Source organism: Balaenoptera ricei, chromosome 10 (assembly GCF_028023285.1).
Source record: "Balaenoptera ricei isolate mBalRic1 chromosome 10, mBalRic1.hap2, whole genome shotgun sequence".
NCBI lineage: Eukaryota > Metazoa > Chordata > Mammalia > Artiodactyla > Balaenopteridae > Balaenoptera > Balaenoptera ricei.
In genome coordinates this window covers 46,499,828-46,523,165 of record NC_082648.1, presented here as the reverse complement: position 1 = coordinate 46,523,165, position 23,338 = coordinate 46,499,828, and the positions used below count along the sequence as shown (strand labels likewise).

Below are 23,338 nucleotides of genomic sequence, written 5' to 3'. Positions count from 1 at the left end.
AGAGGGTGAGAGCGAGAAGGGAGAAAAATGGACAGATGGATATACCCAAGATCAACACCCAGTAAGAAAGAGAACTAGGAACGGGATGTGGCAGCAAGTGAGGTTCCAGTTGTGTCAAATTATTTCCTATCTCTCTTCTTGGCCCCATTTCTGGATTAGAGTTATAAATAGCACAGTTGGAAAATGTCCTCCCCCGCTTTGCCTTTGTCTCAGCCTGGGGGGAAGGGAGAGGCAGAGGGACAAGTCCCTGTGGACATCCCTGGGAAGCCCCACCCCGATCCTGCCTGGGCCAGCGCAGGACCCTCTCCCCTCCAATCCCTTCCCCTTTGGAGGGTAGGAAATGTACGGTTCTGGGAAGGATCTGGAAGCCGGAGACATCTTTCCCATCTCTCTGCCTCTTGGGGCCAATCTCTCACATTTTTGGTCTTCTTTGACAGTCCATGCTTTCCCCCCAGCTTAATTTCCTCTTCCTATATCACCCTCAGTCTTTTCCTTGTTTTCTCCCTTCATTCCATCCTTGTTGATCAAACTCTTACCCTTCTTTCACCATCTCTTTTCTCTTTCAGTTTTCTTTCTACCTGCCTCCTTTGTTCCCCTCCCCAGGCCTGCTGAGTTTTTCTTTCTTCTCGCCAGTCTTTTCCTCTGCTTCTCTGACCGCTGACGATGTATGTGTCTAGCAGAGCCGTTGCCACTGCCGGACTCTGAGAGGTGGGGTGGGATGGGATCGGGTGGGAAATGGTTTGATTTAAACAGCAGCAGAGGTGCTCTGTGTGTCCATGGGGAGAAGGTAGCATTAAGGGACCACACCGGACACATCTGCATCTTTCTCTCTGCATTTCTCTCTTCCCAGACTGTCCTTTAGCCTCATCCACTTCCCATCTCTTACCCGTCCCGCCCTCCGCCGCTCCTCTTTTTCGGCGCCTTTCTATCCGTATTTCTCACTCCCTCCCCATTCCCAGACGCCGCCTCCACCGCTCGCGGGGTAGGGCAGGAGTGGGGGGAAAGGGAGAGCGCTGGCGGGGGCGGCGCCCGAGGTGGGGTGGGACTGGGAGGGTTCCCACCCGGAGCCACCCTCCTGGGCATCCCTCTGCGACTCCGGCGGCCTCCACCTGCAGCGGGCCCGAGGGGCGGGGCGAGGGCGGGGCCGGGGCGCCACCCGTGGGAGCGGAGGCGGGAGCCGGAGTGGACCAGGGGTTGCGGCCGCTGCAGTTGTCCTGGCTGGTGCTGGGGCGGCGGAGCGGCGGGAGAGGGGTGGCGAGGCGGAAGACTGGGAGACCCCCTGAAGGACCAGCGAGACTCGGAGACCAGAGACCCGCCCCGGGAGACCTGGGACTCGGGGGGCGAGCGGATTTCCTTGCGCTCTTCCGGAGCGCGCGCGGGGGTCGCCCCATGGCAGGGACTCCGGGCCGCGATCCATGGGGGGCCCCTGGGATTTGTTACCTTCTTGGCTCCCTGCTTGCCGGACTGCTCTTCCCAGGGGCTGTCGCCTTCAATCTGGACGTGATGGGCGCCCTGCGCAAGGAGGGCGAGCCAGGGAGCCTCTTCGGCTTCTCTGTGGCTCTGCATCGCCAGTTGCAGCCCGGACCCCAAAGCTGGTGAGTCACCACACCCGCGCGGAATCCCCGTGCCCGAGCCACAGGTGCCCCCCCGGCCCGCCCCATCTCTCAATCTTCCAACCCCATCAAGACTCAGGCTGCCTACAGATAACCCACACCCCAGCCTGGAGCCTTGCCTGTCTTGGGTCTGAGACCCAGGATCTTGCTTTGGGGATAAGTTGGAGAACAAGGTTCTTGTCTTGGCTGGGAGCGATCTCCTTTCAACTTTCACCCCAGCTTGCATTCTTGTTCCAGTCCCAGTGCTTGTGGCTCCCCTCCTTCTGGAAGCTGAACTCCCTCAGGAAGGGAGATTGAGCATTTGGCCTCTGCTTAGGTCAGGAGGAGAGGGAAAGGACAGAGAGGCTGAAGGTGCCATGGAAGGGATGGAGGGTAGACTCCAGAAATAACTTTCTGCCAGGGCATTGCCATGGGATGGAAAGAGAGCATCGGGACGCTGGGCTGCCGCTTCTGTGGCTCAGGACCACAGGAAGGCTGGGAGAGGACCTGGGAGGGTCTGGCAGTCTGCACTAGGTGGCTTGGTGATAGAGGGTGGCAGAAAACAGAGCCTCCAAAGTTGTAGCAGCAGCAGCAGTGAGAGAGATCCAGGAAGGATGCTGGCCAGGCTGTTCCCCTTCCTCCTCCTCAGGAAATTTCCAGCTCCAGGAATCTCAGCAGTGGGGAGAGGCAGGGAGAGTGAGGGGCAGAGGACAATTCTGGTTATTTTCTAATCAGTTCGGGACCCGTAGGAGAAAGACACACTTATGGGGCCTGTGACTGTCATGCTTCCTGTACTATTGGCCCCAGCTCCTTATACGATTTTAAAAAGAGAGGCAGGAAGGGGAAGAAAGCGGCCCACCCCTTCCTGCCAGGGGACTTTTCTCTCCTAGGCCAGTGCCTAAGCCACACTAAGTGTCCATTACTGAGATCAGTGCTGTCCACTGGGACTGTCTTCTCCCCACTGCTATTGGCCTGGGGGCAGAGAGTAGGGATGAGAGCTCATTTCTCTTCCCTGCTCAGGGAGGAGGGGCTAGCTCTGATTCTTCTTCTTCCATTAGCCCTGTCATCAGGGAGCGGGGTCAAGCGGTCCCCCAAACTTTGGGAGCAATGGAAAGCTACTGACTTCATCTCTTCTTCAGCCTTCTGTCTACTTCCTCCCTCATCTCTGTCTCCCTCCCTCCTCCCTCCCGCCATGTGCTAGAGTTCTAGGACTGGAGGCCTTTTTAGGACATGCTGAGCTCTCTGAGCTATTTCCAGGCAAATTCTAGGTTATTTTTAATAGCTTGGTCTCTTGTCATTTCCCCCTCGTCTCTGATGGTGGCCCCTAAGCCAAATTGGGGGCCTTCCCAGAGGGGCCTGACCCCCTCACCCTGCTCTTGTTCCAGCAGGGGGCGCTCTGCTGTCTCGTGGCCTGTGAGAGGCCAGATACCTCGCTAAGTCCCTGGCTTTGGGGTTGCAGGTCACCTTCCCCAGCACTCGCTGATCGAAAGACCTCACCAATTTTGATGTCTTTCAATCTGGCCCCAGATGAGACTTTGAAGTGTAACCTTCTTTGCTCTGTGGTTTCAGCCTCTTTTATTTCCATCAGCTGTAATACCATCAACTGTACTACCATATAGAGTTGTTGTGAGCATTGAAAGAGTTGTTAACACATGTAAAATGCTGAGAATAGTGCAAGGCCCACAGTGGGAGCTATGAAAGTGTTGGTACCTTTTTTCTTGTATGGTGATCCACAGAGCTGGAGCGTAGCTTTAGTGCCTTACAGGAAGCCTGGATCCAAAGGCTTGGCTGGAGCACCCCCTGGGCTGAGCCAACCTTCCAGGCCAAGCACCCTCCCCACAGGGCCACCCAGATTGAGAGAGTCAGAGTGGGCCGGACTTGGGTTGGAGCCTGGAGTGAATGGGGAATTGAGAAGTGCAGAGGTACTGGGCTACTCCTTCACCTCCACTTAGCCAGGCTCCCAGGGAGTCCTTTGCTCCTAGCTGCCTTTCTCTCTGCAGTGGCTGCATCTGTGGATACTGTTCTGTCCAGAGGTCTGGGGTGGCTGGGGATCATGGGATGAAGCCAGGAGGGAGTGTGTGGCTGGGGCAGAGGTGGAGGGACTGGAGAGGCTGTGTGTGGGAACTCTTGTTGCAGGTGGGATGGTCTGGTCTGTTCTCCACCAAGTGTGGGGCTGGGCATAGCTATGCACTCAGCTTCTTTCCTCCATATGGACCCCTCCCCTCCTTTCTACTCCCTACTCATGACCTCCAGGGGAGATGTGAGCATTAAACACGACTGTTAGCTTCTCCTGGTGCTTAGTTATGCGCTGACCAGCTGAGACACTGTGTGTCTCTGTGAGTCTGCATAATGTGTGGGTCCAGCAAACACATATGGACACCTCCTAGGGGGCAAATGCAAAGATGAATGAGGCAGCCCCAGTCCTCCAAGGGCTCTCCATCTCTGTGTTTGGAGGTGGGAGCACCATGGACTTGTCTGAAGGTTGGCCATGCCACCTAGTTTCTTTTTCTGCTTGGGTACCCTCCTCTCCTCATCCCTGTCTTCCTTTTCTGAAGGTGGCCAGTCATTGGGTGGAAAAGGCACAGATATTGGAATTAGGCAGATGTGGGTTTGAATTCCAGCATCCAACTAATGTCTCTGAGTGAGTTTCCTCATCTGAAAGAGAAGCAAAGAATCCTCACATAGGATTGTTGTGCAGGTTAAATGAGATAATGCAGGTAACATGCCTAGCCCGGTGCCCGGCACCTAGTAGAGAGTCATAAACGTTAGTTCCTCATATCCCTGGCATCTAGCCTAGGGCCTGACCCATATTAGGTGCTGAATAAATATCACTTCCTTGTCTCACCAGTGCCTGACACAGGGCTTGGCAGATGATAGGTTCTCAATAAATAGTTGTTAAAGAATGCCCAGTGTATGCTCTCTTCCCTTCCACTCCCCACCCCCCTCTCTCGTGACATTGGCTCTGACATGGGGTGACAGCTGCTAAGAGACGAGGAGGAGTTGTGGGAAGGGAGACTGGCTCTGTGCCCCATCAGAACTGGCACAGTGCCCCACAGATGCCTGTCTGCAATATTGCCCCACACAGTTTTGGGCCTCGCGCCCCAGCGAGGGCGATGGAGGAAAAGAGTGGGGGAGAGAGGCCTTGAGGTTTGTCTTGCTGACGCTTTTGAGTCTCCCTCTGCGAAAAGAAGATCCTTGTAGCCAGCTGGGTGCCAATCACCTCACCTCTCTCTCTCCTTCACTCCTGGCCTGGGGGTCCTCCCCAGGGGACCCAGGCAGCCTCCATTCCCAGCACAGTCCTCCCCTGGGGAAGAAGCCTTGGCTGTGATCATGGAAAATTGTCCTGCCAAGAAAGTTGTAGCTGGGAAAGCGTCTGAGGGGGAGGTAGGAGAGAAGGCTGGGTGGGGGTGGGGCGGGGGGCAGAATGGGGAAAATCATGGACGGGGGAGCAGAAGGAAGGATGGGGAAGGGGATTCAGGATGTATGGGGAGAACGGGGCTAGGATTGGAGACAGAAAGAGAAACTTGCCCCTACCTCCATGCCAGCCGGCGTGACTGATAGAATCCTGGGCTGGCACGGTTACTGGGCGGTGGGTCTTTGATGGATCCCCGATGAGAGGGTGAGGGAGGTGGACCCATATCTAGTCTCTTGCTTGGCCCCGCAAAGCTGGTCCCTGGACCACCTCATGGTGCTGTTACTTTTGCTCCCAGCATTTTTGGCATTTCTTGGAAGGTTTCGACTGAACTGGGGTTGGGGAGGAGGGCAGAGCTTGGGGATGGGGCCAGGGAGTGGGGGGTAGGAAGGGCTGGTCAGGAACAGGTGCTGGGAACAGGCGGTTCTTTCAAACCAGCAGTGCTGGCCAGGCTGCTTGGGTGGCGTGAGCGTGTGTGTGTGTGTGTGTGTGTGTGTGTGTATCTACTATGTATGTGGTTCTTCATCCAGATAGTATGTGCATGCGTAATGTGATGATTGCACGGCCAAGTGTGTTAATTTGCCTGTATCAGGACATGGGAAAACTGGCTTTTGGCCCTTTGCCTTAGTCCTTCAACACTCTGCCTGGTACCGAGGAGTTGGGCCTGGGCAGCTCTGGGGAGGTGGAGCACTCTGGCCACCAACTCCTGCCCTTGCCCCATCATGCAGGCTGCTGGTGGGCGCTCCCCAGGCTCTGGCCCTGCCTGGGCAGCAGGCGAATCGCACTGGAGGCCTCTTCGCTTGCCCACTGAGCCTGGAAGAGACTGACTGCTACAGAGTGGACATCGACCGGGGAGGTGAGGGCCCTGTGGGGGTGGGGTGGGGGGCACAGGAGGAGGGGAGGGGAGGACTTGGCTTCCTCTTTCCTCCCCTAATTCCCAGTGTCCCGCCTCCAGCTGACGTGCAGAAGGAGAGTAAGGAGAACCAGTGGTTGGGAGTCAGTGTTCGGAGCCAGGGACCTGGGGGCAAGATTGTTGTGAGTACCATATCTTTTTTTTTTTTTTTTGACTTTTAATATTTACTATTTTTATTGAAAAAGGTCATGAAAATTAATTTTTAAAAAGAAGGAAAAACAGTTTGACTCTGTAACAGTAATATAATTGCAATGAGTACCACTTCTTGTCACTTATGCAAGGGTGGTGTGTGTATGTGTGTGTGTGTGTGTATGGTGTGTGCATATGCACAGATGTGCTTACAGAACTCAGGTTGGCAATATGGTATGATGGTCCGCTTCCGAGGACCTCAGAGAGATACAAAAAGGTGTAAGACATGGTCCCTGTCCTTATAAATTTAAAAATGTCTAACCGTTCATCCATCCACTGATTTGTCAAACTCACTGAGAACCTTTTAAACATCAGGCATTGTGCTAGTTACTGAGAGAGGACGTGTAAACTCAGGGAAAAGCCTGGTTCTCAGCTAGCCTCCTGCATAGTTCCAGAGATTCTCATTCTCTCTCTCTGTGTCATCACTAAAATGCACAAACAATAATATAAGTCCCTATGGGGCAGAATATGGTTAATGCTAAGTGAGTGGTATGGTCCCCAGTCCATACAAGTTCAAGGGAGGAGTGGAGAGCAAAGACTCCTGCAGGTGGGGTGATTTGAGCCAGGATTTCCAGAATAAGCAACACTTGGAGTGTGGAGAAGGGAGGGAGTTCTTTGCAGACGAGGTGGCAGCGCTTAGGAGGGTTCAGAGGCAGTACCAAGCCGGGCATGTTGGGGATAGTCCCATCTGGCGGGATCGAGGAGACGTGAGTTCTGGGTGCTGGCTTAGTTGTGCTGTGGGTGAAGAAGTGGGTGCAGAGAGGATAGGGCAGGGGATTATATTATATATCTGCCTTACACTGGGCTGGGGGGCGGTGCCCCAGTGATGCTGGCAGATGTGTCTGTGCGTGTGTGCACGCCTGTATGCACCCGCGCGCGTGCACCTGTGTGCAAGTGAACCAGTGTCTGCCAAATGTCTGCACACGGGCAGCGTGGCTCAAGCAGGGTCCTGGCCCTCACAGTGGAATGAGCCCCTCTCCTTTGCTCCCACAGACCTGTGCGCACCGATACGAGGCGCGGCAGCGTGTGGACCAGATCCTGGAGACGAGGGACGTGATTGGTCGCTGCTTTGTGCTAAGCCAGGACCTGGCCATCCGCGATGAGCTGGATGGCGGGGAGTGGAAGTTCTGTGAGGGACGCCCCCAGGGCCACGAACAGTTTGGGTTCTGCCAGCAGGGCACGGCCGCCGCCTTCTCCCCCGACAGCCACTACCTCCTCTTTGGGGCCCCGGGAACCTATAACTGGAAGGGTGAGTGACTCCCTGGGGAGGGGAGAAGGGAACCAAAATGTCCAGTACCTCAGAGAGGGGGTTGGAGGCAGCATGTGGCCAAGCACGCCCACATGTTCACTGCCGTGGAGCCCTGGGGCCCTGCCACGCTTCTCACCACAGCCATGCCAGCACGCACACGAACGGGGCCATCGCCTCTCCTCCGCATGGCTGAGAGTTCCGCAACATGCTGGCATGAGCTCCCACATGCCCAGCCGGGGCCCGCATGCTCCAACACACCAGCCCACACCTCATCACTCCCATTCCCATCTCCGCACGCTGCCGCTGGCCGGGCTGACACTCGGTGAGTGTGATGCCAAGTCTGGGGGACCCCAGGCAGCTTGGGCCGGGAGGGGGTGGAGATAGGGCTGGAAAGGAGAGGAGGGGCTTCCCTGGGTGCCTGTCTAACTAGCGCCCGGCCTGCGGGTGCTCCTTGCTCCCTGCCCTGGGCACTAACAGGTCTGTCCTTGCAGGCACGGCCAGGGTGGAGCTCTGTGTGCAGGGCTCAGCGGACCTGGCACATCTGGACGACGGGCCCTACGAGGCGGGGGGTGAGAAGGAGCAGGACCCCCGCCTCATCCCGGTCCCTGCCAACAGCTACTTTGGTAGGGACCCCTCCCTGGCCCGGAGCTGCTCTAACCCTCTGCTCCTCTCTTGTCCTCTCTCTCCATGCTCCCATCCTTCCGTCTCTGTCTCTGTCCCTCACTCTGTCTCTGTCTCTGATTCTTATCTCTCTGGTCTGTTTGTCTCTCTCGTATTCTTTCTCCACGTCTTCCTCTTTCTGTTTGCCTCTGTCTCCCCACTCTGTGGCCCCTCCTCTGGATGTCCCTTCCCTGGTGTCTCCCCCGCCCCGCCCCCCGCAGGGTTGCTCTTTGTGACCAACATTGATAGCTCAGACCCTGACCAGCTGGTGTATAAAACTTTGGACCCTGCTGACCGGCTCCCAGGACCAGCCGGAGACTTGGCCCTGAATAGCTACTTAGGTTTGTAAGCTCCCCTCCACGTCCTCCTGGGCCCTGGGGGCTTGGCCTGGCCTCCCCACCTCTCCTGCCCTGCCCCCCAACATGTACCCAGAGAAACACCCACTGGGCCCAGATTACAGACAAGAGCTGAGCCCAGTAACCAGGCCCAAGGAGAAGAGGCCCAGGGGTGAAGCCTCGGGGCTGTGAACGGGGGTCTCCATGGAGGACGATCCAGGTGGCCTGAGGCTGTACTGGGAAGGAAGGAGGCTAGACCTCTGGGGGACTTTCTCTGAGGGATGGATGGTGGGCATGTGCGGAGAAAGGTCCAGCTGTGTTGGTAAGTCCCTCTCCTTTCTCATCCGCATCCTTCCGCAGAAGAGGAGGAAACGAGGCCTGGGAGAAGCTTGCGTGAATCAAGCTCTTCCCCATTTCCCCCGTTTCCTCCTCTCCCGTCCATGTGAAGTCTTCCTCTTCCTGCCAGGATGGTGGGAGTAGGGGGCAAAGAAGGTGCATTGGATGGGATGGGGGCCTCCTGGGTGTGCAGAGAGGAGAGCAGTTCCAGGGAATCATATGGGGGCGCCCTGGCCCAGCTCCTGCCGGCGCCTCAGCCCCCAGCCCAGCGGCCTGGCCTTCTCAGCCATTGCCTTTCTCCTTCCTCCCCAGTCCCTGAGGCTGACCTCATCGCACTTCTTGTGCCAGACCTTAGTCTCTGGGTGGGGAGGGCTTCCGGGCCTCTGGAGGGGAGGAGGAGTGGTCCAGCTGTGGTGGTGATACCTCAGAGGGCACCTCTACCTTTTAGGGAGGGGCAGGGTGGGAGGACCTGTGACCTACCCTGGCTGGGAGTCTGGTGGGGAGAGCTCACTGGTGAGTCGCCCCCATCCAGGTTTCTCCATCGACTCGGGGAAGAGTCTGGTGCGAGCAGAGGAGCTGAGCTTTGTGGCAGGGGCCCCCCGTGCCAACCACAAGGGTGCTGTGGTCATTCTGCGCAAAGACAGCGCCAGTCGCCTGGTGCCTGAAGTTATGCTGTCCGGGGAGCGCCTGACCTCTGGCTTTGGCTACTCGCTGGCGGTGGCTGATCTTAACAATGACGGGTGAGAGTGGGCCGAGGCGGGTGGAGCCTGGGGGAGGCTGGGTCTAGGAGGGGTAAGGGGCCTCTGGCCTTTCCTCTTGACTCCACTGGCTGTCTCCCTCTCTCCATAGCTGGACAGATCTGGTAGTGGGTGCCCCCTACTACTTTGAGCGCCAAGAAGAACTGGGGGGTGCCGTGTATGTGTACATGAACCAGGGGGGTCACTGGGCTGGGGTCTCCCCTCTCCGGCTCTGCGGCTCTCCTGACTCCATGTTCGGGATCAGTCTGGCTGTCCTGGGGGACCTCAACCAAGATGGCTTCCCAGGTGTGAATGGGGACAGGGAAGGCTGGGGAAGGGGGGAAGGGAGGGGTGAGGGGCAGGGGTGCGGAAGTGCCTCTGAGGTCAAGGGGAAGGTCTTCTGAGGGCTCAGGGAGAGGAGCAACCTGGGCTCCTGTCTGAGCTTTACCATTTACCAGCTTTGTGACCTTGGGCAGGTCCCCTTTCTGAGCAAGTGATACCTGCAGAGAGTAGCTGAAAGGATTAAAAATGACATGTGTAAGGTGCCCAGGACTTAGTAGCCTCTCAATAAAATAGAAAACACAGGGCATGGAACTGAGTGACTGAGGGAAAGTAGGGGCCTGGACCTCATGCCTCCCACCCCCAGCCCCCAGGTCTGATTGCCTTTCTCCCACTCCTGCAGACCTTGCTGTAGGGGCTCCCTTCGACGGGGATGGGAAAGTCTTTATCTACCACGGGAGCAGCCTGGGGGTTGTCGTCAAACCTTCCCAGGTGAGGGGAGTGGTGGGGATGAGGGAATGGGTGTCTGGGGGACCTGGGGGGCACAACAGCAGAGGGCGGGGGAGGCAGAGGCTGGGAGGTGATGGGTGGGGAGGCTGATGGTCTGGTGCCGCAGGTGCTGGAGGGCGAGGCTGTGGGCATTAAGAGCTTTGGCTACTCTCTGTCGGGCGGCCTGGATGTGGATGGGAACCGCTACCCGGACCTGCTGGTGGGCTCCCTGGCCGACACTGCCGTGCTCTTCAGGTGAGCCCTCCCTCTCTGCTGGCTTCCCCCTCCCCAAGGCCGGAGCCGCTCTGCAGTGCCAGATCTGCCGCCTCCCCTCTTTCCCAGCCTCATGTTCTCATGTTTCCTGTGCCCTGGACTCCCCCTTCCCCAGGGCCAGGCCCGTCCTCCACGTCTCCCACGAGGTCTCTATTCTTCCAAGAAACATCGACCTAGAACAGCCCAACTGCGCCAGTGGCCACTCGGTCTGGTGAGGCGGGGTCTGAGGGGAGGGTGGAGGGGAGCCTCCAGGGTCCAGTTCTCCCCTGTCTGCCCAGTTTGGGGCTGGGGCAGGAGTGGGCAGGGTTGGGGTGTGGCCCGGGCCTGTCAGCCTTGCCTTTGTCCCCGCAGCATGGACCTCAGGGTCTGTTTCAGCTACATTGCATCGCCCAGCAGCTACAGCCCCGTTGTGGGTGAGTGAGGCCCCTCCACGCCCGCCCCGTTGGGTGTCAGGGTGGGTCACTCGGGGTGCAGAGAAGGGCCCATTGGAGCTGCTCTGCAGCTCACCGGCCCCTCCTCTCCCACCTGCCACAGCCCTGGATTACACGTTAGATGGGGACACAGACCGGAGGCTCCGGGGCCAGGTGCCCCGTGTGACCTTCCTGAGCCGTGGCCCAGATGACCCCAAGCACCAGGCCTCAGGCACCGTGTGGCTGAAACACCAGCATGACCGAGTCTGTGGAGACACTATGCTTCAGCTTCAGGTGGACGCTGACCCCTTGGCCTCTGAGGGTCATTGTCATCACATCTTCTCTTTTCCTGGATTCCTCTCATCTTCTTCCCAAACACACTCACACCTCAGTCTAAGATCTCGACTTTTGGGAAGGCTCCCTTTTGGGCCTCTCTTTTACCTGCTGTTTTCTTGCATCTCCTGTCAAGTTCTATACGCCCTGGAGATGGCCATGGCAGGTTCCATCTTCTCGTCTGGTCCCCGAAGCCCTAAATCCTGGCTGTCCTCCCTTCTCCACCCCAGTTGCTCTCCCCCCGCTAGCCCAGTTCTCCACCTCTCTCCTTCGTCTCCCTGAGCCTCCTTCCGGGTTTCAGGATCTGTCCTAGGTCTGGCTGGGGGCTTTGGGCAGGGCTGGGGTCTGGGGGTTGTTCTTGTATCCACGTCTATCTTTTCCCTTCCCCAGGAGAATGTCAAAGACAAGCTTCGGGCCATCGTGGTGACTCTGTCCTATAGTCTCCAGACCCCTCGGCTCCGGCGACAGGCTCCTGGCCAGGGGCTGCCCCCCGTGGCCCCCATCCTCAATGCCCACCAGCCCAGCACCCAGCGGACAGAGGTGAGCATGCGTTCTGGTTTAGCCCAGGAGAAGAAGCTGGGAGGAACAGGGATCATGACTCCCTCGCCAGTGACATTCATAGCTTGCAAAATTATTTCATGTTACACCACTTGTTCTTCATATCTCTAGATGCTGTTAACAGGTGGACCGCAGATGTAAAATGGCCCAAATTATCATGTGTTCCTAGTCAGAGGGGACAGGCAGTCATTCAGGGGCCCAGGGTGGTGGGGGTCTGCCATGTTCAAATGTGGCCTCCAAGGTCCTCAGGTCACCTCTATCCCCATCAGTTGGAGGGGGGCGGGGAGTTCCTTGTATGGTTCTTATGGCCAGTCCAGAAGTGATGCTTTTTACTTCTCTTCACGTTCTAAGTCTGGGACTTAGTTACATGCAAGAAAGGCCGAGGAAATGCGGCCTCGCTGTGGACTAGCCTGCTGGTCTCTACCACGGCATCGTAATACTCCCATCATTTTACTGATGAGGACACAGCTCAGAGTGGTTAGGTGACCAGCTGGGTATCACACAGCTAGGAAGCAGCAGGTCTGCGGGTTGAACTCAGGTTGTTTACTCCTGTGATCCTCTACCCCGCCATATGCCTTGGCGATACATTCACCCCCTGGGAATGACCCCCTCTCCAAATCTCTCCCCAGATCCACTTTCTGAAGCAAGGCTGTGGTGAAGACAAGGTGTGTCAGAGCAATCTGCAGCTGGTCCACGCCCGGTTCTGCGCCCGTGTCAGCGACACGGAGTTTCAGCCTCTGCCCATGTGAGGGGGAGCGAGGGAGCAGGTGGGGTGGGAAGGCAAGAGATCAAGGGACGGAAGGAAGTCCCCTTGGGAGGGCCAGCAGGAGCGGGGGCTGAGCCTGCAGGGAGAGGGTGGAAGGTGGAAGGTGGGGAGGACCTGCTGAGAGCTCAGAAGTTTGCAGGATGAGGGCAGTGAGGGGCCCACAGGGGTTCCTCTGGCAGAGAGTGACAATCCTTCACCATATAAAAAAAATTATACAGTTCACATACATCTCACTGTTAAGTCTTCACAACCCCATGAAGCAGGAAATATTACTAGTCCCACTTTAGAGATGGAGAACGGAGGCCTAGAGAGGTTAAATTACTTGCCCAGGGTCAGTAAGTGCTGGAGCTGGGGCCAGAAACAAAGGTCCCCTGACTCCCAGTCTTGACTCTCTTGAGTCTGAGGCTTGGACTGGTGTGTGCGGAGATTTGGGAGAGCCAGGGTGGGAGGAGAGGTTCAGGGAGTGGGGGCAGGCAGCGTGCACTGGCGGGGGGAGGAGGAAGGGAGGGAGAGGCGGGGGCAGGTGTTCAGGTCTTAGAGTGAGTGGCATCTGACCCCCCAGGGATGTGGATGGGACGACAGCCCTGTTTGCACTGAGTGGGCAGCCAGTCATTGGCCTGGAGCTGAAGGTCACCAATCTGCCTTCGGACCCAGCCCAGCCCCAGGCTGATGGGGATGACGCCCATGAAGCCCAGCTCCTGGTCACCCTCCCTGCCTCTCTGCACTATTCAGGAGTCCGGGCCCTGGACCCTGCGGTGAGGACCCGGGGCAGGGCAGGGATGGGGTCTTGGGGGCTCCAGTAACCCAAGCTGATCTCTCCTTCTGTCCCCACTCCAGGAGAAGCCGCTGTGCCTGTCCAATGAGAACGCCTCCCATGTCGAGTGTGAGCTGGGGAACCCCGTGAAGAGAGGTGCCCAGGTCGGCATACCTGCCCTTATCCCTATCCGAGCGGCTCTCTCACCCCTGACCCCTCCTCAAGCCCCTCGCCCTCCCGGACTCTAACCTTGCTCACACTTTGCCTAGGTCACCTTCTACCTCATCCTTAGCACCTCAGGGATCACCATTGAGACCACAGAGCTGGAGGTGGAGCTGCTGTTGGCCACGTAAGGCTGGCGGGGCAGGGTGGGTGAGGGTGGGGGCAGTGGCTTGAAGTCCACCTAGAAAGGGCTCTGCTGTCCTCACCTGGTCCCTTGGGGCGGGGCCTGTGCCCGCCGCCCACACCTGCCCCTGCCACACGCCAGGATCAGCGAGCAGGAGCTGCAGCCGGTCTCTGCCCGAGCCCGTGTCTTCATCGAGCTGCCACTGTCCATCACGGGGTAAGCCCTGTCCAGGTGGGCACCTCCGCCAGAGGGGTGGGCATCGTTAACCCCAAACCCAGGCCTGGGCTCTGCCTCACCTGGCCTGGCCCTCCATCAGGCCCCAGGCCTCCTCAGCCCCTGTTTTGACCCCTCCTCACCAGGGTGGCCATTCCCCAGCAGCTCTTCTTCTCCGGCGTGGTGCGGGGCGAGAGCGCCATGCAGTCTGAGCGAGATGTGGGCAGCAAGGTCAAGTATGAGGTTACGGTAAGTGGCCTGGTGAGGTCCCTCCCTTCTTGGCACAGAGGGGAAGCTGAGACATGTCCCAAGGGCTGTGGCTTTTCTCCCATCTGGCGCCTGGTGGTCCGGCGAGTTTGAGGCCTCCCCCAGTTCCTGGGCCTTGGCTGTGTGCAGGTGCTTGTGTTGAGGCCTCAGTTGACCATTTCCTGCTCATTCCTGACTGGACATCCCACCTGCTGGTCTGGGGAGGCCATGAGGGCCCAGGGGCCTCTGCTGGGGGACGGGGACATGGGGGGAGGGCTGATGTCTCTCCCCAGAGCCCTGCCCTTGCTTGGCTGGGGCCTCCCCGCATTTCCCGGTGACATCTCCGGGTTTTCCTGGGTTTGGGGTGGGCAGAGAATGGTGCCTGGATCTCGGATCCTGAGTCTTTGTTGAAGCTATGCTTCCCCGCAGCCCTGTCCCCTCCATCTCTGGGGATTTAGAACCTGTCCTTCGCACTCTCTTGTGCCCACAGGTCTCCAACCAAGGCCAGTCACTCAATACCCTGGGCTCGGCCTTCCTCAACATCATGTGGCCCCACGAGATTGCCAACGGGAAGTGGCTGCTGTACCCCATGCGGGTGGAGCTGGAGGGCGGGCAGGGGCCGGGGCAGAGGGGACTCTGTTCCCCCAGGCCCAACATCCTCCACCTGGTGAGGCTTAGGCGGGGTGGGTGGGGCGGTGGAAGCAGGGTGGGGCGTGGTCAGACTTTGGGAAGGATGCCATGGGGCTGGGGGTCTGTGGCTGGTTGGGGGGCCAGGAGGAGGGTGCTGGGGAGGAGGTGCCACCTGTCCTTGCTGCGTTTGGAGGGACCCTCACTGGGCCCCTCCCCACCTCAGGATGTGGACAGCAGGGACAGGAGGCGGCGGGAGCTGGGGCAGCCGGAGCCGCAGGAGCCTCATGAGCAGCCGGAGCCCAGCACGTCCTGGTGGCCAGTGTCCTCTGCTGAGAAGAAGAAAAACGTCACCCTGGTGAGGGTGGGACAGATGTGGCCCAGGCAGGATGGGGTGGGGCACGGGGTATGACAGAGGATGGCGGGGAGAGGGGAGGGCAGGGAGCTTCAGGGTGCCGGGTGGCCTGTCAACAACTGTGATGGTCACGGACACCGGGGGCAAGGTGACAGGGCACTTCACATCACACCTGTGAAGCAGCTGCCGCCGCCGCAGCTCCCCTGTGCCCACCAAGTGTTCACTCCAGAGCAGGGCACTTACCATAGCCCGTTGCCCACGCAGTTGATTCTCCCTGCGTTTGTATGAAAGGTCACATTTTATAGGGGGGTGGTTTTAGCCATCTCTGAGATCTGTTTGTTATCCTTTTGAATTCTTTTAGGACAGAAAGTCAATTTGCATAAGGAAACCTGCTTGATTTTCACAATGTCAAAAAACACTTGAAGGTTTTAAAAGTTCTAATAATTAAATCGATAGTATATTTATGTGATTCATTAAGCCTATCCTTTTCGAGCCCTTTTGCCTCCCCGTTTCCTCCTTGTTTCACACGGTTTTGTTCCTGAGGGGGCTCGCTGAGCAGATTAGCGCAGACTCTGTGTACGGTCCCTTTTAGGATGCCGCTGGCAGTGAGAGTGGGGGGGGCACAGATCGGGGGGGGGGGTGCTTGGCCTGGTGGCAGAAGGTGAATCCCAGGTGTGGAAAGGATGGGCAATAGAGGCAAAAAGAGGCAAAGAGACCTTGGCAGGGGGAGGGCAGCAGTTGGGCCAGCTCTGGTGGCATCTGTCTGGGAGGAAGTTCCGCTGCCACAGTCCATCCTTCCTGGGGGCCCTCGGCTTCCCTGCCCCCCTGAGAGCATGGTGGAAAGCAAATGAAGGCACCTCAGGGGTGGTATGAGCTTGTGTAACTGCTGTTTCCCTGTTACATGGATAGTCCTGCTTTCTCCAGGTGACTGATTTCTTCTGAAAGGCCACCCTTTTTGATAAGAACTTTGAAATGGATTCTTTTACTTAAAATGACTTTTAGACAAATTGACCAAGGATTCTTGAATTGCTCTAAAGTGGCCATTCTTCTGTATAGGCAGCGTGATGAATAGAACATTAATTTTTAGGCAAATGGGCCATTAGGTAGGATTGGGCCAAACGGATTTAGGGCAGGCTTGGAAGGAGAAGGGCCTAAGTCCCCTGTCCCCCCAGCAGCTCCTGGGGCATCCTCCTCCTTCAGTGAGTTTGGGTTTCGCAAAGGAGTGCAGCTTTGCCCACTCTGGACCTGGGTTCAAGTATCTGCTCCACCTCTTTCCAGCTTTGCTAGCTGTGTGACCTGAGGCAGGTCACCTGGCCTCTTTGAACTTTAATTTCCTAGTTTGAAAAATGGGGATGATAATAATATGCACCTTGCAGGACAGTTGTGAATTTAAGTGAGATAAGTACCTTGCAGATAGATGCTCAATATATGGGACTGTCATTATGTAACATAAGCATCTACTGGGGAAGATACTCTGCCTGCCGCTGTCAAGAGACCTCCTCCCTGCTCCCCATGCATTTCAAAGCCAAATAGCCCAGATTTGGGCTAGGCTGCTATTTTGGACCACAGGGTTAGTTTGGGAAGACTTCTTGGAGGAGGGGAGTTTGAAGCCAGGTAAGGAAAATGGGAGAGATATTGAACGAAGAGCCAGGGGAAAATGGGGGCTCATGGAGGGATGGAGGGAAGGCTCTGGGTAGACGGTGTCTGTGTGACCACGTTTGTGAGGGTGCTGGGCCCTGGGCAGCTCAGTGGGCTGGGGCCAAGCAGCTCAGAGCCCTGCCTGTCCTGGTCCCCAGGACTGCACCCGGGGCACGGCCAGCTGCGTGGTGTTCAGCTGCCCTCTCTACAGCTTTGACCGTGCAGCTGTGCTGCATGTCTGGGGCCGCCTCTGGAACAGCACCTTCCTGGAGGTGAGAGTCAGGCTGGGGCGCTGGGCTGGGCATCCTCTTCCCCAACACCTGCCCTGGGGCTCAGTTCTCCTTCTTCCTCCTTCCTGTCCAAATGCAGCACACTCTCAACCCAAGACAGGCAGAAACACCCTCCGTGTTGGGCACCATTCCCTTTACAAACTTCAGGAGCTGGGGGGAGGTGGGGGCATGGGGGCATGGGGGCATTTAGGAGGAGGGTCTCCTTCCTTGCTCCCTTAGGAGTACTCGGCTGTGAAGTCCCTGGAAGTGATTGTCCAAGCCAACATCACCGTGAAGTCCTCCATCAAGAACTTGCTGCTCAGAGATGCCTCCACAGTGGTGAGCTGCTGGGCTGGGGAGGTGGATCAGGGGAAGCTCTTCTGTCCTGTTGCTCCAGCCCTTGTTCCCTTAACCCCTTGCTCCCCAGATCCCAGTGATGGTATACCTGGACCCCGTGGCTGTGGTGGCAGAAGGAGTCCCCTGGTGGGTCATCCTTCTGGCTGTACTGGCCGGGCTGCTGGTGCTGGCGCTGCTGGTGCTGCTCATGTGGAAGGTGAGCCTTGGGGAGGGTGACGCCAGTGGGCGCAGGGCTCCCCTGTCAGGCAGGTGGCCTTTCATGGTGTGGTTCTCTCACCCAGTCTCCCATTTATTCAGCAAATCTGCATTGAGCACTTACCCTGCGTGTACCAGGGTCTCTATCAGGCCCTGGATGTTTCAGAGATAAGTCAGATGTAGATCGTGTTCTCAGGGATTTTATAGTCTAGTTGGGGAGGGGAGTAGTCAAGGACGAGGCAGTGGACTAAGTCAAGAAAGTGCAGTGGGAATTCAGGCGAGGGCAAGCTCGAGAGCTGGTGGCCCTGGAGCTGCGCCTTAGAAGGTGGGGTGGTAGGATCTGGATGTGGGGAGAGGGATGGGTGGGTCTGGGCCTTTCAGAAGGACTATGAGAGGCAAAGTCATGGAGGCAGGGAAGTGGGGTCTGAATTAACTAGAGCATGGCGGGTAAGGCTGGGAAGGAAACTGTGGCCAAGAAAGCCAACCAGTGTGGAGAACTGCCTGCAGGGAACTGTTGCCAGGACTGAACTCAGAACCGCCACATACCAGGCTCTACATGGAACCATTCTCATACACACAGAGTGTAGCCAGAATCACGTGTGCGTCTGGGGCTCCAAATTAAAAGCCCGTTCATGCGCGTGTCAGTACAGAGAATCACATCCATCACCAGCGGTCATCCCCTGAACCACATGCCACATCTGGGCTATGTGGAGCCATGCATGCCCTTGGGGCCCTATGGAGAACTGCGCCCCCTCCCCAGGACCAAGCACACCCTCTGGCAAATGTGAGCCATCAGTGGACCCATCCTCCACCTCTTCTGCTCCCTTCCTCCCTTCCGTGCCAGTGTGGCTTCTTCCATCGGAACAGCCAGAGCTCATCTTTCCCCACCAACTATCACCGGGCCCGGCTGGCCGTGCAGCCCTCAGCTGCGGAAGCTGGGGGTCCAGGGACCGTGGGGTAATTGTTGTGTGTGAGCATGTGTGTGCGCGCGTGTGCGCGCGTGTGTGGGTATGTATGTGAGCGTAGGTCGAGCTCCCAGCATTCAGGGGACCAGGAATGTGCAGGGTGTAGAAAGGAGATTGCATGAGGGTGGTGTGAGTTCCAGGAACTGAGGGGAGGTGGTTGTCAGGGTGAGGTCATAAGGGTGAGTGTGCACAGCCTGGGGCATGCACAAGGGTTGGGTGGGCTCCTGGAGTTGTGAGCACGTGGGGAGTGCAGGGAGGTGCCGTGCATGTCTTTTCTGTGGGCATGAGTGTGCAGAGACACACGTGCAAGGAGGTGCCGTGCAGTCTAGCATGTAGGAGTCCTGGGAAGTCCTGAGTGTGAGTGTGCAAGGGGCACATTTCTGTCTTGGTAGGTAAGGGCCAGCATGTTCATGACTTAGGGAGGGGCCAGGCTACCATATTCACAGAGGAGAGGGCCCGCCCTAAGGGCCACGCTGCTCGGTACACAGGGGTTGTGCATAGGAGGCTTGAGAGGAATCATTCTGGAGTTTGCAGGGCTCTAGGAAGCCATGTTTTTCCTCTGCTCTTGTTTGTGTTCTAGGGGATGCTACTGGGTCTCTTAAAAATCTTGGGGGTGTGGAAACCTTTGGGGTCAGCAGTCCTGATGTTCTACCTTCAACCCCCTCTTTCAGGCACCAAGGGAGATGTCCTTGGTCCTGCACCTCAGGCCCCTCCTGGTCTTTCTCTTGCTGCCCATGAGAACCTGGGGACCCAGCACTGACGGTGGCACCTGTGAGGGCTGCTTACTGCACGAGCTGCTGCCCAGCCAGCCCCTTTCTGCTGCTGTTGGTTCTTTCTGTCCCAGGGACGGTGGAGGCAAGAGGCTGGGCTGTGCTGGGCATCTGCTCCAGGGGCCTCAGCCCCGCAGCCTCCTCATGTCTGGCCTGCTGTTCTTCCAGATGGGATTCTTCAAGCGAGCGCGGTACCCCGAAGCCACTGTGCCCCAGTACCACGCGGTGAAGATCCCACGGGAAGACCGGCAGCAGTTCAAGGAGGAGAAGACGGGCACCATCCTGAGGAACAACTGGGGCAGCCCCCGGCGGGAGGGCCCCGATGCTCACCCCATTCTGGCTGGGGATAGGCACCCAGAGCTGGGCTCCGATGGGCAACCTGTGCCAGGCACTGCCTAGCCTCCTCCTTCCCAGCCTGGCCCATGGGTCCCCTGCACCCCTTCCCCAGAGATGGCTCCTGGGGATGAAGAGGGCAGGCTGGGTTGCTGGTGTCCCATCAGGATTTGGCAGGATCTGTTTCCTCAGGGGCGCAGACCTCTCTCCCCGTGAGGACCACACACCCCCCACCCCCAAACCTCCCCTTAGGATGCTGTGAGATGAGAGGGGGTAAATCAGGGATGGGTCGTGGGGGAGGGTGAGGAGGGCAGTGGTGTCCTGGTGCAAAAGTGGGGAGAAGGGACCCTAATCCCTCCCTCTCCCATTCACCCTCTATAATGAGACCCCAAGGACCTATCTCCCTGAAAGTGCCTTAAGCCCAGAGGGTGGGGAGGAGGTTATGTCGCTGACTCAGGGGCTCTTCCCTGCCTAGCTTCCCCTCGCCTCTGACCTTAGTTTGCCGCATCAATCAGTGGATTTTGTCTATTTATTAAAAACTATTTGAGGACAAAACCTCTGGCTTCTTTGCTGAGTCCTGCTCCCTCGTGCCCAGGGTCTCCAGAGAGGACTGGTTCTCTCTGTATCCCCACAGCCCAGGACAAAGGTGGTGGCTGGAGGGAGCCCGGGGGGCCTGGCAGGGATACTGGTGACTTTTGTGACCAGGTCCTGGGGGCACGTGGGTGTGGTCTCAGAAGTGGGGGGAACACGGGGAAGGGACGGGGAGCTGTCCTAGGGGTAGTGGGCAAAAATTGGGAGACCCAGTCCAGGAATTTGCAGTTAAGGATATGACAGGGTATAACTGTTTTCTCCCCGTAGTCAGGATGGGAATAGAGCTTTTTCACTGCACAAGGAAGGGTTGAAGTTAGAGGTTCCCCCCGCAGAGGTGGGAGAAGGAGGGGCTTATTTCACCGCCTTTCCCATGATATGGGGCCCAACAGGTAACCACTTGATGGGAGGGGGTTGTCGTTCCATCTGGAGTTCAGAGAACTGGGCATTCTCCAGATCTTTCCAGGTCTCTCTGGTGAGGCAGCAGCCATCCCCAATGTGTTTCCAGGTGGGCTCTAAAACCTGCTGCCACAGGAAGGCCCAGCTTCCACGCGGCTCAGCCACGTGCTCCCAGAAAAAAAACATTCCTCCCTGGGAGAGAAGAGAGAGCGTCACTTACCTGCTCCATTCCGCAACCTTCCTCTACTCTCACCTCCATCCCGCTGACCAAGCCTGGTCAAAACCTCTTGGTGGAGTGGGAGGTGCTGGCTTGCGAGTTTAGGGCGATCACCCTGCTCTGTGACTTTCTCTGCATGCCCTGGCTCTTACCCCCCCAACTCAAAGCGAGTGTGAAGAGCCTCCTGTGACCTAGGGGCGATGACTGGTGAGACATTTTTAAACAATGACCTGAAGGACAGCGTAGCCGAGGGCAGACAGATGGGGAGGTGGAGAACCAGGAGCAGAGATCTCATTGGATACAGAGATGCTCGCTTTGAGCCCTCTCCCGAGACCAAGACGCATGCGTCCCGGACTTCTCAGCCAGCATCCCAGGGAAAGCTTGCACTGGGCTCCTGACTAAGCTGGGTTTCCTCCAGCTCTTCCCTCCTCACTGTACCCTCCCTAGGTGATCTCATGCACCCCTGTGCTTGGAATTTACCAGCTACAAGCTGGTGACTTCCAAATCTAAATCTCCAGGCTACATCTTTTTCTGACCTCCAGATCTGGACTTCCAAGTGCCTCTGGGTTGTCTGCCTGGCCGTCTCCATGGCACCACAGACCTAACAAGCCCCAAACAGGTTTCTCCTATCTTGCAAATGGCACTTCTCTCTACCCTCCCTCACTCCCTCCACCAGTCGCTCACGCCAGAAACCTGGAAATCCTCCTAAACTCCTTTCTGTCCACACCCGGTTCCAAACTTTATGGATTCTACTACCCCTAATACCTCTACTTAGAACACGCTTTTGTTTCCGCCGCTCCCTCCACCCCCTGCTTAATCCCTCAGATCTCAATTTAAACACCACATCCCTAGGTGTCCTTCACCTCTCTTTCCCCCTTTGTTAGGTGGATCACCTGTGTGCTTCCACAGCGCCCTATTCTGCCCCATCCAGGCCCTGGTCATATCTCCTGTTCACCAGCAGGTGGGGGTGGGCAGGTGTCTAATGCACTAGTGCCTGAGATTCCCCATCCTGGGTGCCCTGGACACCGGGGTGCCTGATGCTACGTTTGTTGCCCCGTCCCATACACTTCCCATTCTGCTCACCGGCCTCAGTACTCTCCGAACTTCCTGCAGGACCCTCTTTGGGCTCTGCACCGAGCACAGCACCAAGGTGCTGACCACCACGTCCATGGAGCCATTGGCCAGCTGTCTCATGTCCTCTCCGAAAGCTACCACAAACCGTTCGTATTCAAGATGCCTATTCTTGGCCATACTCTTTGTCAGGAACTTCTCAAAGTGGGGGTTCGGGTCCAGGCAGGTGATCCTGCAGCCAGATGGGTAGAACTGGAAGTTGGCGCCAGTGCCACAGCCCAGCTCCAGCAGGGCCACCTTCCCCGAGGCTCCTGCCAGCCCCTTTATCTGGCTGAAGAGCTCCTGTTTCTTGCCGTCCATCTTGCGGTTGCACTTGACTGTCAGCATGGCCATCAGGTAGGGGAAATAGGTCTTGCACAGGGGCTCCCAGAAGCCCAGCAGAGCCATGAGGTGCAGGGGCAGGGTCAGGAGCAGCACCAGCAGCTGCAGGAGTCGGACCAGGGTGTCCATGGTAGCCTGGCTCTGAGCGGAGCTTCCCCTGGGTGACTGGCCTGTCTCTCTGCTCCGCCGCTGCAGACTCGAGTCTCCTTTCGCCCCGTGATAGGACTTTGTTCCCTGTCTCCTACTTGGCAGTTTCCTCTTTGCCGGGGTGAAGTTGATGTATGAAATCTCTCCAGAGGGCACTGGTCCCAAAAATCCCGTAGGCTCTTCAACCAATTTTATTACGTGGGGGCGAAGAAACAGGTGGTGCCAGTGTGTCCTGAGTTCTGGGGCGCTGTGCCCAGTTGAAGAGGCTGGTGTGTGCTGATCGTCTCAGAGAGACGCGGGAAGGGGGAGGGGAGCTACGTCTCAGATCACAGCTTCATGGGGGCCAAATGCCCAGGCAGAGCGGACTCCTGCGGCATGTCCCGGCCTCATTCCGGGCTCAGGTTCTGCTCAGTTTATGCAAACTGGAAATTCTGGTTGGGTGCCCCTGGAACACCCCCAGGGCTTTGTAAACTGTAACATGCCTCTGCCCCAGATAGAAGCCAAACACAGAGAAGGATGTGTCAACCCCGGGGTGGTGGTGGGGGAGGTCACAAGACTTCTCTGCTGGGCAGCAGCACAGGGGCTGCCCCGGCTCCAGCAGCGCCGTGTGGGAGACACTTTCCTGAGATAGTTCATCCCTGCCTGACTCAGGAATTGTCCCCAGACCTTATCCCTCAGCCCCGCGCTGGCTGGGGCACAGTGGGTTTGACTGGCAGGACAGAGGCAGTGGACTTGGACAGAGCACCCGCCCCAACCAGGAACTTTGTTTAAAGTCGTCCTCCCCCAGAGGCCACCAATGGCCCTGGAAAATGCTCCTCGTGAGACTTGAGGCTATTGGACTTTCCCTCTTGTAGAGTGCCCATGCATAGTGGCCGAAGGAAGTTTTGTTTAGAGAAAAGAAAATCAACATTCATTTTATTGTTGAGTGGTATTCCA

At 57.5% G+C, this 23,338-nt stretch overlaps 2 protein-coding genes across 8 annotated transcripts; one reads left to right on the top strand and one right to left on the bottom strand.

Annotated features, from left to right (window-relative positions):
• The first annotated feature begins 1,171 nt into the window (after window positions 1–1,171).
• Window positions 1,172–20,154, top strand: ITGA7 (integrin subunit alpha 7). 7 transcript variants are annotated; one of them, XM_059936091.1, is made up of 26 exons: window positions 1,172–1,595; window positions 5,733–5,860; window positions 5,960–6,039; window positions 7,100–7,355; window positions 8,237–8,356; window positions 9,219–9,426; window positions 9,536–9,729; window positions 10,106–10,194; window positions 10,319–10,446; window positions 10,580–10,675; window positions 10,816–10,877; window positions 10,999–11,168; window positions 11,598–11,747; window positions 12,395–12,510; window positions 13,094–13,286; window positions 13,369–13,449; window positions 13,555–13,634; window positions 13,773–13,847; window positions 13,991–14,093; window positions 14,581–14,757; window positions 14,944–15,075; window positions 16,869–16,982; window positions 17,220–17,318; window positions 17,407–17,532; window positions 18,376–18,488; window positions 19,435–19,584. In XM_059936091.1, exons 1-26 carry the CDS (start codon window positions 1,390–1,392, stop codon window positions 19,493–19,495), a joined length of 3,357 nt encoding a protein of 1,118 aa, XP_059792074.1. In that variant the 5' UTR covers window positions 1,172–1,389; the 3' UTR covers window positions 19,496–19,584. The 7 variants fall into 7 exon arrangements, with proteins under 7 accessions (XP_059792074.1, XP_059792073.1, XP_059792072.1 ...); XM_059936090.1 differs by lacking the exon at window positions 8,237–8,356 and adding an exon at window positions 7,847–7,978; XM_059936089.1 differs by lacking the exons at window positions 8,237–8,356; window positions 19,435–19,584 and adding exons at window positions 7,847–7,978; window positions 19,168–19,405.
• On the bottom strand, window positions 20,111–22,749 carry TMT1B (thiol methyltransferase 1B). Its single transcript, XM_059936098.1, has 2 exons — window positions 21,887–22,749; window positions 20,111–20,778 (listed from the first exon to the last, which is right to left on the bottom strand). Exons 1-2 carry the CDS (start codon window positions 22,382–22,384, stop codon window positions 20,542–20,544), a joined length of 735 nt encoding a protein of 244 aa, XP_059792081.1. The 5' UTR covers window positions 22,385–22,749; the 3' UTR covers window positions 20,111–20,541.
• Between the last annotated feature and the right edge of the window lie 589 nt (window positions 22,750–23,338).